This window comes from Chelonus insularis, unplaced genomic scaffold, assembly GCF_013357705.1.
Source record: "Chelonus insularis isolate UGA/USDA-ARS -01 unplaced genomic scaffold, ASM1335770v1 contig_68_pilon, whole genome shotgun sequence".
Classification (NCBI taxonomy): Eukaryota; Metazoa; Arthropoda; class Insecta; order Hymenoptera; family Braconidae; genus Chelonus; species Chelonus insularis.
The window spans coordinates 232626-245000 of record NW_023276705.1 but is presented as its reverse complement, the minus strand read 5'-3'; the positions used below and the strand labels follow the sequence as shown (position 1 = coordinate 245000).

Genomic DNA, 12375 nt, shown 5'->3' with positions numbered 1-12375 from the left:
CCCACAAGCATGCCAGTTTACACCGCGAGCGGTGAACCGACAGTGTGGCACACAGATTCAACTACGAGCTTTTTAACCGCAACAACTTTAATATACGCTATTGGAGCTGGAATTACCGCGGCTGCTGGCACCAGACTTGCCCTCCAATTGTTCCTCGTTAAAGGATTTAAAGTGTACTCATTCCGATTACGAGGCCTCGGATGAGTCCCGTATCGTTATTTTTCGTCACTACCTCCCCGTGCCGGGAGTGGGTAATTTGCGCGCCTGCTGCCTTCCTTGGATGTGGTAGCCGTTTCTCAGGCTCCCTCTCCGGAATCGAACCCTGATTCCCCGTTACCCGTTACAACCATGGTAGGCGCAGAACCTACCATCGACAGTTGATAAGGCAGACATTTGAAAGATTTGTCGTCGGTACGAGACCATACGATCAGCTAAAAGTTATTCAGAGTCACCAAAGTAAACGATGGCCGAGACCACCGATTGGTTTTGATCTAATAAAAGCGTTCCTTCCATCTCTGGTTGGAACTCTAGTTTGCATGTATTAGCTCTAGAATTACCACAGTTATCCAAGTAAATGTGGGTACAATCTAAGGAACCATAACTGATTTAATGAGCCATTCGCGGTTTCACCGTAATTCGGTATGTACTTAAACATGCATGGCTTAATCTTTGAGACAAGCATATCACTACTGGCAGGATCAACCAGGGAACTTTGTAATGTGTTTATACACACACATCCGTTCTCAAAAATATGCGTTATATAGTAAAACAAATATATTATATTGAAGCCTTACTATGTGACACATATTTTGTGTTGTAGGTGAAAACTGGTGTTTCCATCAACACTTTTATACTTTAAAAATTCAAACATTCATTGATATGAATGTAAAACTGAAAAGTTCAAACACTCTCTTTTTCTAAATTTATTAAAAATTTACTCTCGCCAGCTATTACTGTTAGCGACTTGGTTGTATTTCGTATACGTAGTAAAAAAATTTTTACTATTCGTACTAGGGCTGAAGTGAGTATAACATTTCTGTTGTTTTTAGTTATATGGCAACTGAGAGTATACATATAACAATTATAAACGCCTTCCGACGATTCACCGCATAAGAGTCATTCAGTCTATGACATCGACTCGTGGCTATGTTGCGTTAGTATATATTGTTATGCTCAACTATTATATTCGTACGACATTCAACTGTTTAAAGACATTCAACTGTTTAAAGACACTCAACTGTTTGAGATTTTCAACTGCTCAGACGTTCAACTGTTTGCGATTTTCATCTGTTTGTAGTTTTCAGATGTTTTTGCTTTTCAACTGTTTTAACTCGACTATTTTCATGTTAGTAACGTGCAGCGTAAGAGAGCTGATCGCAGCACGACGACCGACTACTCCCCTCCACTCCGCACTCGAGAAAGCGTCACTGTATCAGGTACGCAGCAATATAGTTAGAAGAAAACCTTACTACTACGTTATATTCATAATATGTATACTTATCTTTATGGCAATTTTGTTAAACAAATTATGAATGGTAATGCAGAACAAAAAAAAAACATTTATTTACTCGAACTAGCAAATTCCTATGACTTCGTCTAAGTATCTAAATCTAAAAATCAACAATATTTAAAATGAATTATTTTCTTCGGTTTTTATTAATTTCCCATTAAGAAGTTATTGTAATTGGGTCGATTGGTAAAATTTGAATTTTCATTAAATCTCCACGTTTCAAGATATTTGCAAGCATACTGACATATTTTCAGAATGATGTGTGTGTGTACGTATGTATGTATGTATGTACGGATGTCAGCATTTTTTTCGTTTCCGATATCTTAAGAACGGATCAAGATATCAACTATTTAAAATACTTTTAAGCCAAACAATAACAATTTCATTTGAAAATTAAGTTGATATTGACTAGACATTATTGTTCACAACCAAATATGACTCTTAACAATCACGCATTGTTTATAACAATACGAATTTGTTATAAACAATTACAAATTGTATTTATTGAATAACTAATGTGTATATCACATGTATTTGGATGTTTTCAACAAACATTGATTACAACTATTTAAATTTGTTATAAACAATTACGAATGGGAAGTTCGTCGTGTTAGCAAAAGTCGTGAAAGAAAAAATTACGCGTTGGAAGAGCTCAAATATATTGCATAGAACTCGTATTCAATTATTTATATCATTTTGCCTTTTTTTAAGTGTCATAAATGATACCAATAATAATTATTATTGTTAGGGTTATCATTAAGTTAATCATACATAATTTTTTACAGGAACTTCAAAAAAAAAAACGCATTTTTAAGAATTAAATAATCAAAATATTCGACATTTTTCTTTTCATTATAGGTTCTGATTGAACTAAAAACACTTTATAAAGAATCACTTTATAAAGAACTTTTTTAGTAAATTACATTACCATATAAGTAGATATTACAGTTCAAAGGTATGTATCACACCAAAAATAGCCCTAAGAGACTTCACAAAAATACGCGCCAAGTATGAATAACGAAGACGATAATCATCGTTCATCAAGTGCGATCTTTATAAAACTTCTTTATGTGAACAATTACAAAAATGCGTGAAATCATTGCAGCCAAGTATTTAAACATAAAGATTAATTATATGTAATAAAATAAAATAAAAATGTTTTTTAATTTTCGTTAAATTATTATGTAATTTTCTACATAAATCAAAGACAAACTCTTTATAATGAGATGAAAGAAAAATTCAATACATAAAGAAAGTTAACAGCCTTATTACATTTTAAAATTTTAAAAATAGAAAAAAAATTGAATTAAAAAAAAAAATTTCTCTTTTTTTATAAAAATTTATTTAAACACAATTAACATGGCGTGGCTATCGATTATATGAACCATCTAATCAAATATAGTTTTATCTACAGCTGTAAGAGCCACGCCTAATTAATGGGGTTTTCAAAGATTTTTTAATAAAGTTTATGTCATTATTGCAGAGAAATTAGAAATTTAAAGGAGTATAACCTCAAAAGTGCTAATCTGAGCGGAATAGAGACACGGTAGTGCCTTCGTCACCGCTATTTATACTTGACGCTCGAGACACTACTAAAATAAACGTGTCTCTTGATACGCTGTGTACAGTAGATTTTTACTAAAATTCCCTTAAATTTACCACTACATAATATGTAGTTATTTAAATAAAAATTCTCTATTTTTAATGTAATAATTAGATTTTTTTGTAGAAATATTAAATATAAGAATATCGGATTTACAAGTGCTACTTTTATGAATTTTAATTTCTAAAAGAGGACTTAATATGTAAATTAAATTTTAAATTTACCAAGTGATCGACAATAATCGATGTCCTGGCTGTAATTTTTCGTCAGCCTCAGGTAAATTTTACTGTGCCAGTTCTCTAATTTTTCCTCGTGCTAGCCTTCCAAATATTATAGGCAATTTTATTTATAAATTAAGGCAAGAATTTTATTTATTGTTCTTAAAGTTGAAAATTTAGACAACAAGTGGTTAAAAATTAGCATTCTAAGAATTGAATTTTTTAATTTTCCAACTAAAAATTAAAGACCTGAAAAATTACTGTGCTACACTCTACTTTCTCATTTATTTCTGCAAAAAAAATATTAGTTTATTGAAAAATTATAAAATAAAATTATTTTTTACAGAGACAAAAAATTTTTTCTTTCCGTGCACCGTTCTTCTTTACTTTTTTCCTCTTCTGCATTTTTCATTCCTTTAGCAATTTTATTTACCTTTTCTCGTTTATTTTTTTAGCATTCGTATAATTTTTCTTGGGTTTTGGCATCGCAGTTGAATAAATTTGGCTTGTACCACAACCAAACATCGTTAAAATAGGGCCAAATTGCACAAATTTCTTTAGCCCAAAAACGTCTATCATTGGGCTTTACACTGAAACATAAAATAAAAACATATCTGCATAACTATAAGTTATTATTATCATAATAACCAATTACTTATTATTAATATAATTATATACATTAATATAATTGTATACCTTGCTCTTCTTAATTGAGTCGTTAAAATATTATCCTCAATAAAAGAGGGCAACTGCTTCCCGATGCTCACGTAATTGGTTGATACTATCCACTGTTTCCTTAGAGGGTCGTTCATCAAATATCCTTTTAGTATCTGTAAAAAATCATCATTTCAATGAGAAATAATAATTATTAAATAAACATTTATAATTACTTCAATTATAGACTTACTATTCCGGGTACATCAACATCTCCATTTTTGTAGTCCGGCTCTTCCTGAAAAAAGTCATAAAATCACTCATTTTTTAATAATTTCATGCGTATGTACAAAAAGATAAAATAATCATAAAACTGTGCTTACCAGATATTCGAGTAATTTTTTTTTTTCGCCAAGATATCTTCCACATGTTTATTAATCGAAATTTTATGAAAAATTCTCGATCCTTGATTTAAATCCAGAAATTTATTTTTGTTGACTCCTTCCACTGTAACAAATAGACGAATTAATATGCTAATATTATAATAATAGCAAATAAGTCAAAATTATTGTAACTACATACCGATGAATATATTTTTATATTGTTGATAACCCCAAAGTTCTAAATAGCTTATCGTGAAATCCACGTCGTAGGCTTTCTCGAATTCATCTGATCCGAGTTTTTCCTCGTTTAAGGCCCACGACGATGACTGCCTTTGGGTTGTCGAATCAATGCTGTTATTATCGCTATCATTGTCGGAATGGACCATAATAGTATTGCTGTCATCGATTATTCCGAATCATCTGCTTTTCTTTTTCTTGAAGCCATTGATAATAATATATTGATTCTAATTCGGATAGATACTAATGATATAATAATAAAAAAAAACACACAACAAACAATAAGAGTGAATAATAGATACATAAATAAAATTTTTAAAAAAGGTTGAAAATACCTTGAGTTGAGTTGATAATATCTGGCAAAAGAAGCTGATAAAGCACACACTGACACTACAATCACATATGAAACACAAACAAAAAATAAAATACACTTTTTTAAACAACACTCCTTGAATAAGCAAAAATACTTGAGACTGTGGTCACTTTGAAGGGCATTCAAAAATAAGTTCCTAAATTTTCGAAATTGCTCGGGTATAAAGTCTCACGATGTAAGTGGGGGTTGAATATAACCATTGGTCGAAAGTTAAGGGTGAGAGAAGTTGTGGGAGGAGCTAATAAACAAAATGGTGGATGTACATAAGTAAGAAGATTTTCTTAAGTAAGAAGATAAAAAAATGAACCACATATTATATGCACACGAATTGAAAGCAAAGTCTGTAGTTCTTTTATTAACACGGAAAACAATTATTTTTGATTATTTATTAATAGAGTATTTTATAATATCGGAATAGGATATAAAAAAATTTATATGGCACAAATAGAAGCAGATACATGAACATCTTAATTTAAAAGAAATCAATTCAGTAAAATTTTTGATGAATTATATGTGAATTATAAAAAACAATTCTGATCCGAAATAAATTCTGCAAGACATTCATTAGCAACTGTGTAGATTCCAAATATCACTTTCAGCTGGTTTTGATTCTACAGAACATTGGAATTGAACTTTAACTGAGAAAATTTCGACCCGCATTAGCTGGACTACAGTAGGATAAAAAAAGATATAAAAAAATTTTCTACAACGATAATGCGGTCCTCATTTAGGTGTCCGGTTAGTCTCCAACATAGAGTCTACGCTTTCAATGAGTGTAATTAAATTATAAAGAAACGAAAATTTATTAAAAAATCGTACGTTTCTTTTAGAATATTTCGGCTGATGGCTTGGTGACAAAAAAACCAAATCAACGAACAACAATGTAAGTACAATGGAATCTCTATAACTCGAACCTCGTTAAGTCGAAATCCTCAGTAAGTAAGTTTTGAACCCCAATAACAAATAAAGAAGCCAGAACTGCAATTAACACTCTACGAGCTTATGTTGAAAGATGTGATGATATCGAGGATCATGTATTCGGTTCATTGTTTGAGCTTGAAAAAATAATTGATAAAAAATCTGCAAATAGTTTAAATCAAAAGAAGATAACGGATTTTTTTTAGTGTACAGTGTACTTCATTAATATGTAATTTGTATTAACATGTAACAAATATATGTACATACTATAAAACTTAAGTTGAATTGTAATTCAAATTCGACTCTACAAATCGAAAAATACACTTAGAAATCACGCCTCTGTAAGTCGGAATTTTAGCAGTTAAGTCATATGTATCTCGAAGTTCTTTCTAAGTCGAAAACTCATTAACTCGAATTTTTTTGCATTTCCCCTGACATTCGAGTTATAGAGATTCCACTGTATATACTAGATACTAGTAAAGACTACCAGATACAGAAACTGTCAATTAATGTTTTGTAAATACAAATAATAATTAATTATTTATCTATTAAATAATGATTATTATTTAATAATAATTATGTATCTGTTAATTTATTATTGAATTATTGTTAAGTTCGTAAGTTTAATTTCGTAAAGTTTATTTAATTCTTTATCTTTCATTATGCAGTTTGGTTGGAGACGTTTGGAACCAGAATTTAAACGTATTGAATATTTCATTCCATTAAATACTTGTTTTCTATGTTGCTCTGGATTCTTAAACCAATCAATTGATAAGGATATAAGAAGATATTTTAATAATATCAACAATTCGGATACAAGCTGGAGTCTGTTGGAATTTATACGTAAGTAAAAATAAATATCGTTAATACATAATAAAAAAATCGTGGTTTTGAATTTCGAAATTCACTAAGTCTGTAAAAAGAATACATGATATTTAAATTAAGAAATTATAAAGATAATGATCTTTTAAACTTATTGAAAATCGTTATCTTGGTCTTTATTGATAACTTAAATTAAAATACCCGAATTACAGTTTTATACGCTTATTCTAAAAAACAACATTTTTATGGAGCGAATAAAAATATAGTATCTTCAGGTAGTGTAAAATTGAACTAACTAGGAGCTGTGTCATGTCTTGAAAGAGTCTTATATTAAGAAATGAAAATAATGGTAAAGAGTTTTAAGAAATGTTAATAGTAGAAATTTATTAATTCATTGAGTAGAATGACTGCATTTATTTTCCACATTGAGTAAATTTTCATACTTTGTACTATCTAAAAATTAATTTATGATCCTAAGACTCGTTGAGCAATATTCATTAATATCAATTCTTGGAATAAAAGTTTTCACGTATAATAAAATAATAAATAATATACGACAATGATAACTTTTTTAGTTGGAAGACTTTTTATCAGTTGGCTTATCAAAATTTGTACTGCGTCCTTAACTCAGCTATATTGTGATTTAATTGTTTATACTACCTATTCTAATTATTAGCATTATAAAATTCTAATTAAAATCAAGTAGAAAATTATTTTTTAATATCTAAAATATATAAGTTAATGATGGATTTCAACTTGAAGCTTACTTTTGATTATTCTGTGTAGTTCTAACTCTTAATTTAATGAATTTATTATTTCGTCAGAATAGAATATATTCAGAGTTTAATCCTATTATTTTAATGCAAAAGTTGTTGTAATGTTTTTATATTAACATTATTTTTGTAAAGCAAAAAAAAATAAACATATTTATCTGCTAATATAAACGACATCCAACATCCGAAAGTCGAGTTTTCGATTTTTCAAAAAAAGAATTGATGTTAAAGTAGTTGATATGAAAAATCCCTCCTGATCAAAATTGATAAACTTTTAGTATAATATCAATAATTGTTATTAATCACGCCACCAAATTCTTAATGTTTTTAACAACATAGTTTCCAAAAAATTATTTATTGAAATTATGTATATAACATATGTACAACTATCTTAAAAGATGAGCTGCTATACTTTTGTCTATAAAATTATCAATCATTCTGTATCACGATTATAATTATGATAATTTAATTTGTCTATAACACTCAATTTTTTATTAATTGTTTTCCTCTTATATGGATTTATTTAGAGCGCCGGCTGACACGAATAATATTTCAATTATCCTTATTATTAATACATTCAACCATGGACGCTAGATGCTCAAGGTGTATTGAAATTCTCCCAGCACGAGATATGTTTTCACACTTCAAACAAAATCATCCAAACATTATTGGCGTAGCATATTGTTGTATAAAAAAAGGCTGTAATCGAAAATATAGTAATCTTAGTTTATTTAAGTGTCATACATCGACTTGCAAAGACAAAATTGTTATTAATAGAGAAGAAAATAGTGTTATAGTTGAAAACTCTGATGTAGTATTGAAAGAAATAATGAAAAATAATGAAAATGATAATTGCCTGCATAGTTTTGTTGAACCTAATTGTCATTTACAAGAACAAAAGAATTCCTATGATAAGAATATAAATCACCCTAATCTTGATAATGATGATGATGACGTTAATAGTAATAAAAATAGTCAATCGTATAAAAAAAAATCCTTTTTTTAAAGTTTTATTAGATTTTGCATCTGATTTACATGGTGATTCGAAACTAACGCGTTCGCAAGCGGAAAATATAATTAGAAAATGCGATAATCTTATCGTTAATAGCCTTTTTCCTCTATTACGTAAATTCAATGATAACCACGTTGATGAATCTAATACTAGAGAAAAATTCTCGTGTATGTTGCATAAATTTCAACTGAATATTGAGCAAATACTCAGTGGAGCTAAAATAACCACGCAATTGAAGAAGAACAATTATTATATTAACTGTAAAGAGGTAGTATTTGAACGTAATATAAATGAATACGAAAAAATGGATGAGAAATTTTATAATACTTTATAATATACGTATTATTTCTCTTAGTGTATTTAAATATAAAAACATTAATATCCATCTTTGCAAATTCAATAACTTTGTAATCTAACGCCATCTGGTGATTTACATCACAAATGAAAAAAGTCCCATATTACCGACTAAAAATTCATTTACTATGGTAAATAGATTACCTACAGCTACTGTAGTCAATTTCCGAATGCACCCGATATAAGGAATCGTTTCAAATTTCTTTTAGAAACAAACAATAAAAATCTCATCAAAAGCAGTCCTTCTGGGGTGTATAAAAATGTGCACCAAGCATAAATAATGACAATGATGCAATTATAAAAAGTTCTAAAATAATTAAACGTCAAGTACTTAATAAATGTAAGAATCAATCATATTTAAAATGAATCATTTTCTTCGTTTTTTTATTTAGCAACTAAAAACTTGGTATGATTGTTAAAATTTTATAGACGTTTTTGGTTGCTATTTGTAATTGAATATATTATTATTTTGGGAAAACTAGCAACCTTTTAAAATAAATAAATTCATATTTTGAACTGCAATATAGTAGTCAAATTGAATGTTAAATGATTTTTTATAATATTCAATGATAAAAATTGTTCAAAAAATCCATTATAAAAACTAATTATAATTAATTAAAAATGTCGCTGTATAAAATTTACTACATATTAAGAGGTTAAAAAATTAATTAGATGTACTTCATAATTTGACTTTATACACATCCCAACTTCGATGTTAGACTGCACGTACACATATCATAAGTCACAGTTATTAAATTACAAATAGCAACTAAAAATGTCTATAAAATCTTAACAATCATACCAAGTGTTTGGTTGTTATATTCACTGCGTCATGAAACGTACGATTTATTTTTCAAAAAATAAAAAAACCAGGAAATAAATCATTTCAAAAATGGTTGATTCTTATATTTATTAAGTACTTGGCATTCAATGATTTTAGGACCCTTCATAACAGCTTCGTTGTCATTATTTATACTTGGCGAATATTTTCGTACACCCCAGAAGGCGGGGATTGTTTTTGAAGAGATAATAAAATCAAAACAAAAGTCGTTTCAATTTGCTGTCTGATATCACATTTTGCCTAAGAATCTTATCGAGGACGTGACAATAGATTATTCTTTCCTTAGTTCTACTTCAATTTGAGAGTGTATTTTGTTTACAATACTGCTAAAATACCGACAAAAATGCCGCTAAAATACTTCTTACAATTGTTCAAGAGAAAGTCAACTAGTCAAAAAAGTAAAAATCTCTCTGATGACATTAAAGAAGAACGACCAAGTTCTTTTTATTGGGTTCTCGCAGGAATAAGAATATTACTTACACTTATACCGCAAAGAGGTTATATACATCCTGACGAGTTTTTCCAATCTATTGAAGTAATTGCTGGTAAAGTATTATTCAAAAGAAACAATTTATTACTTTTAAAATAAGTGAATTTATTAATTTATAAATTATTAACAAGCTTTAATATTCATAAAAATTTATCATATTTAAAATAAAATCATTCATTTATTCTAATTTACTTATTTTAGGTGATCGTTTCGACATAGATGTCAACAAACCTTGGGAGTTCAATGTAACATTCCCAATAAGATCACCATTCATTTCACAATTATCAATCGGTATTCCTTATACACTCATCAATATCATATCTCCATACTTATGGCATCTTTTTCAATACAACATCAAAACTTCATATTTTTTAGTCATATTTCCACGATTACTTATATGCCTGTTATCTTTTGTAACAGACTATTGTTTATATCAAATTTGCCGTCTCTATAAAGAAGACTTTCGTAAAAGGCTAGTCATATATGCCAGCTCATACGTGACCATGGTTTATTATACTCGTACTTTATCAAATGCAATAGAATCGCTTCTAGTCGCTTTAATTATCTATTACGTGTCTCGATGTATCATACTTTCAGAGAAAATCGTCGTCCAAAGTGATTATTTCTCCGAAGCTTATGATAAGGCTCAAAGTATTGTAGAACGTGTAAAATATTACAAACTTCGGGCATCACTTCCTTCACATTCTCTCAATCATTGTCTTATATTAGCAAGTATTTCAGTATTAGGTATTTTTAATCGACCAACGTTTATTGCATTTTTGTTACCTCCAATATTTTTCTGGCTCCGAAGAGGCCTTGGATCACGTAGTGTTAATCTTTGGGATTTTCATATTCGGATCGCAATGTTTATTATCTGTGGTATACCGATGGTGCTCTTAATGATAATTATTGATAGCTTTTATTTCGGTTACCTCTCTTTGATAGAAATAATGACTCTAGATATTGGTTTTAAAAATTTTGTTGTTACGCCATTAAATTTCTTAAAATACAACTCAGTATCTAAAAATCTAGCTAATCATGGTCTTCATCCGCGATTTTTTCATTTTTTAATCAACGTCCCACTCCTATTTAATGTCTTGGGTATCATTGGACTCATTACATCTGCTAAGTTAGCTTATAGGTAAGTAAAATATTATTTTTTTTATTTATCATTTAACGTAAAAATATTCAATTTACGTTAAAAATTTGTTTTAGCATCATGACACGTCGATGGTCCGATTTACCACGAATTCAAAGCATTGAAAGCATGATGATTGCTTGTTTCTTATCTCCTATAGCTTTATTATCTATCTTTCCTCATCAAGAACCAAGATTTATCATTCCTACATTACTGCCAATAGTTTTTCTCTATACACCAGTTCTTGAGAATGCTTCTAATTTTTCTTCTATCGGTTGTAGAAATACCAATAAAATAATTCATATTTTGCAAAAAAATGTCAGAGGAATTAACAAACTCCAACACATCTGGTGGATTTCTAATATTTTGCTTATTATATTCTATGGGTTTATTCACCAAGGTGGAGTACTATCATTAACAACACACTTGGCCAAAGAACTTAAAGCTAAGCCGGAATTAACACATGTTCACTTGTATACTTCTTACATCTACTCGCTTCCTACAGCTTTATTATTATTAAGGAATACGCAAAAAACATATGTCAGTTCAGCTAATCATCGGTATAAATTAAAACAAGACTTCTTTCTTTACGAACGAGGAAGCCAATCAACAAATTTAGTTTACGATGAAATTAAATTAAAGTTGAACGAGTGTGAAAAGAAATTTATAGATCAAAAAATACCATATAGGATCTATTATGCTATGCCTCTCAATTCATTTAGTGATTTAATGGAATATACAATTGTAAATAATACGAAAGAGATTAATTTTAGTGTAGTTAAAATTTTCTATCCACACGTTTCAACTGAAAAATTACCAACATTAAATTTAAATATTATTGAATGTCTAGTGATAGAAAAATTAGATGTTTGTATAGAAAAAATTACACACAATATTTTTCATCAAATTGTACAAGTTTATGAGAGTTTTGGATTATTACTTTTAAGAATACAGCGTTCCAAAAATAATAATGTTATTATTTAGCACTTGTAGATTTTATATTTGTAATCTATTGATTATTAAAGTATTAATAATTTTAACAAATAAAA

The 12375-nt window shown here is 28.8% G+C and overlaps 1 protein-coding gene and 1 non-coding gene across 2 annotated transcripts in view; one reads left to right on the top strand and one right to left on the bottom strand.

Annotated features, from left to right (window-relative positions):
* LOC118070838 (small subunit ribosomal RNA) overlaps positions 1 to 709 on the bottom strand; it is a 1912-nt gene extending 1203 nt beyond the window's left edge. The window contains exon 1 of the ribosomal RNA XR_004690812.1: positions 1 to 709. This exon is cut by the window's left edge and continues 1203 nt beyond it. This is a non-coding gene — a ribosomal RNA (small subunit ribosomal RNA).
* Positions 710 to 9855: 9146 nt separating this feature from the next.
* On the top strand, positions 9856 to 12325 carry PIG-Z (phosphatidylinositol glycan anchor biosynthesis class Z). Its single transcript, XM_035089657.1, has 3 exons — positions 9856 to 10243; positions 10390 to 11329; positions 11404 to 12325. The coding sequence occupies exons 1-3, from the start codon at positions 10042 to 10044 to the stop codon at positions 12308 to 12310; spliced, it is 2049 nt and encodes a 682-aa protein (XP_034945548.1). The 5' UTR covers positions 9856 to 10041; the 3' UTR covers positions 12311 to 12325.
* The last annotated feature ends 50 nt before the right edge of the window (positions 12326 to 12375 follow it).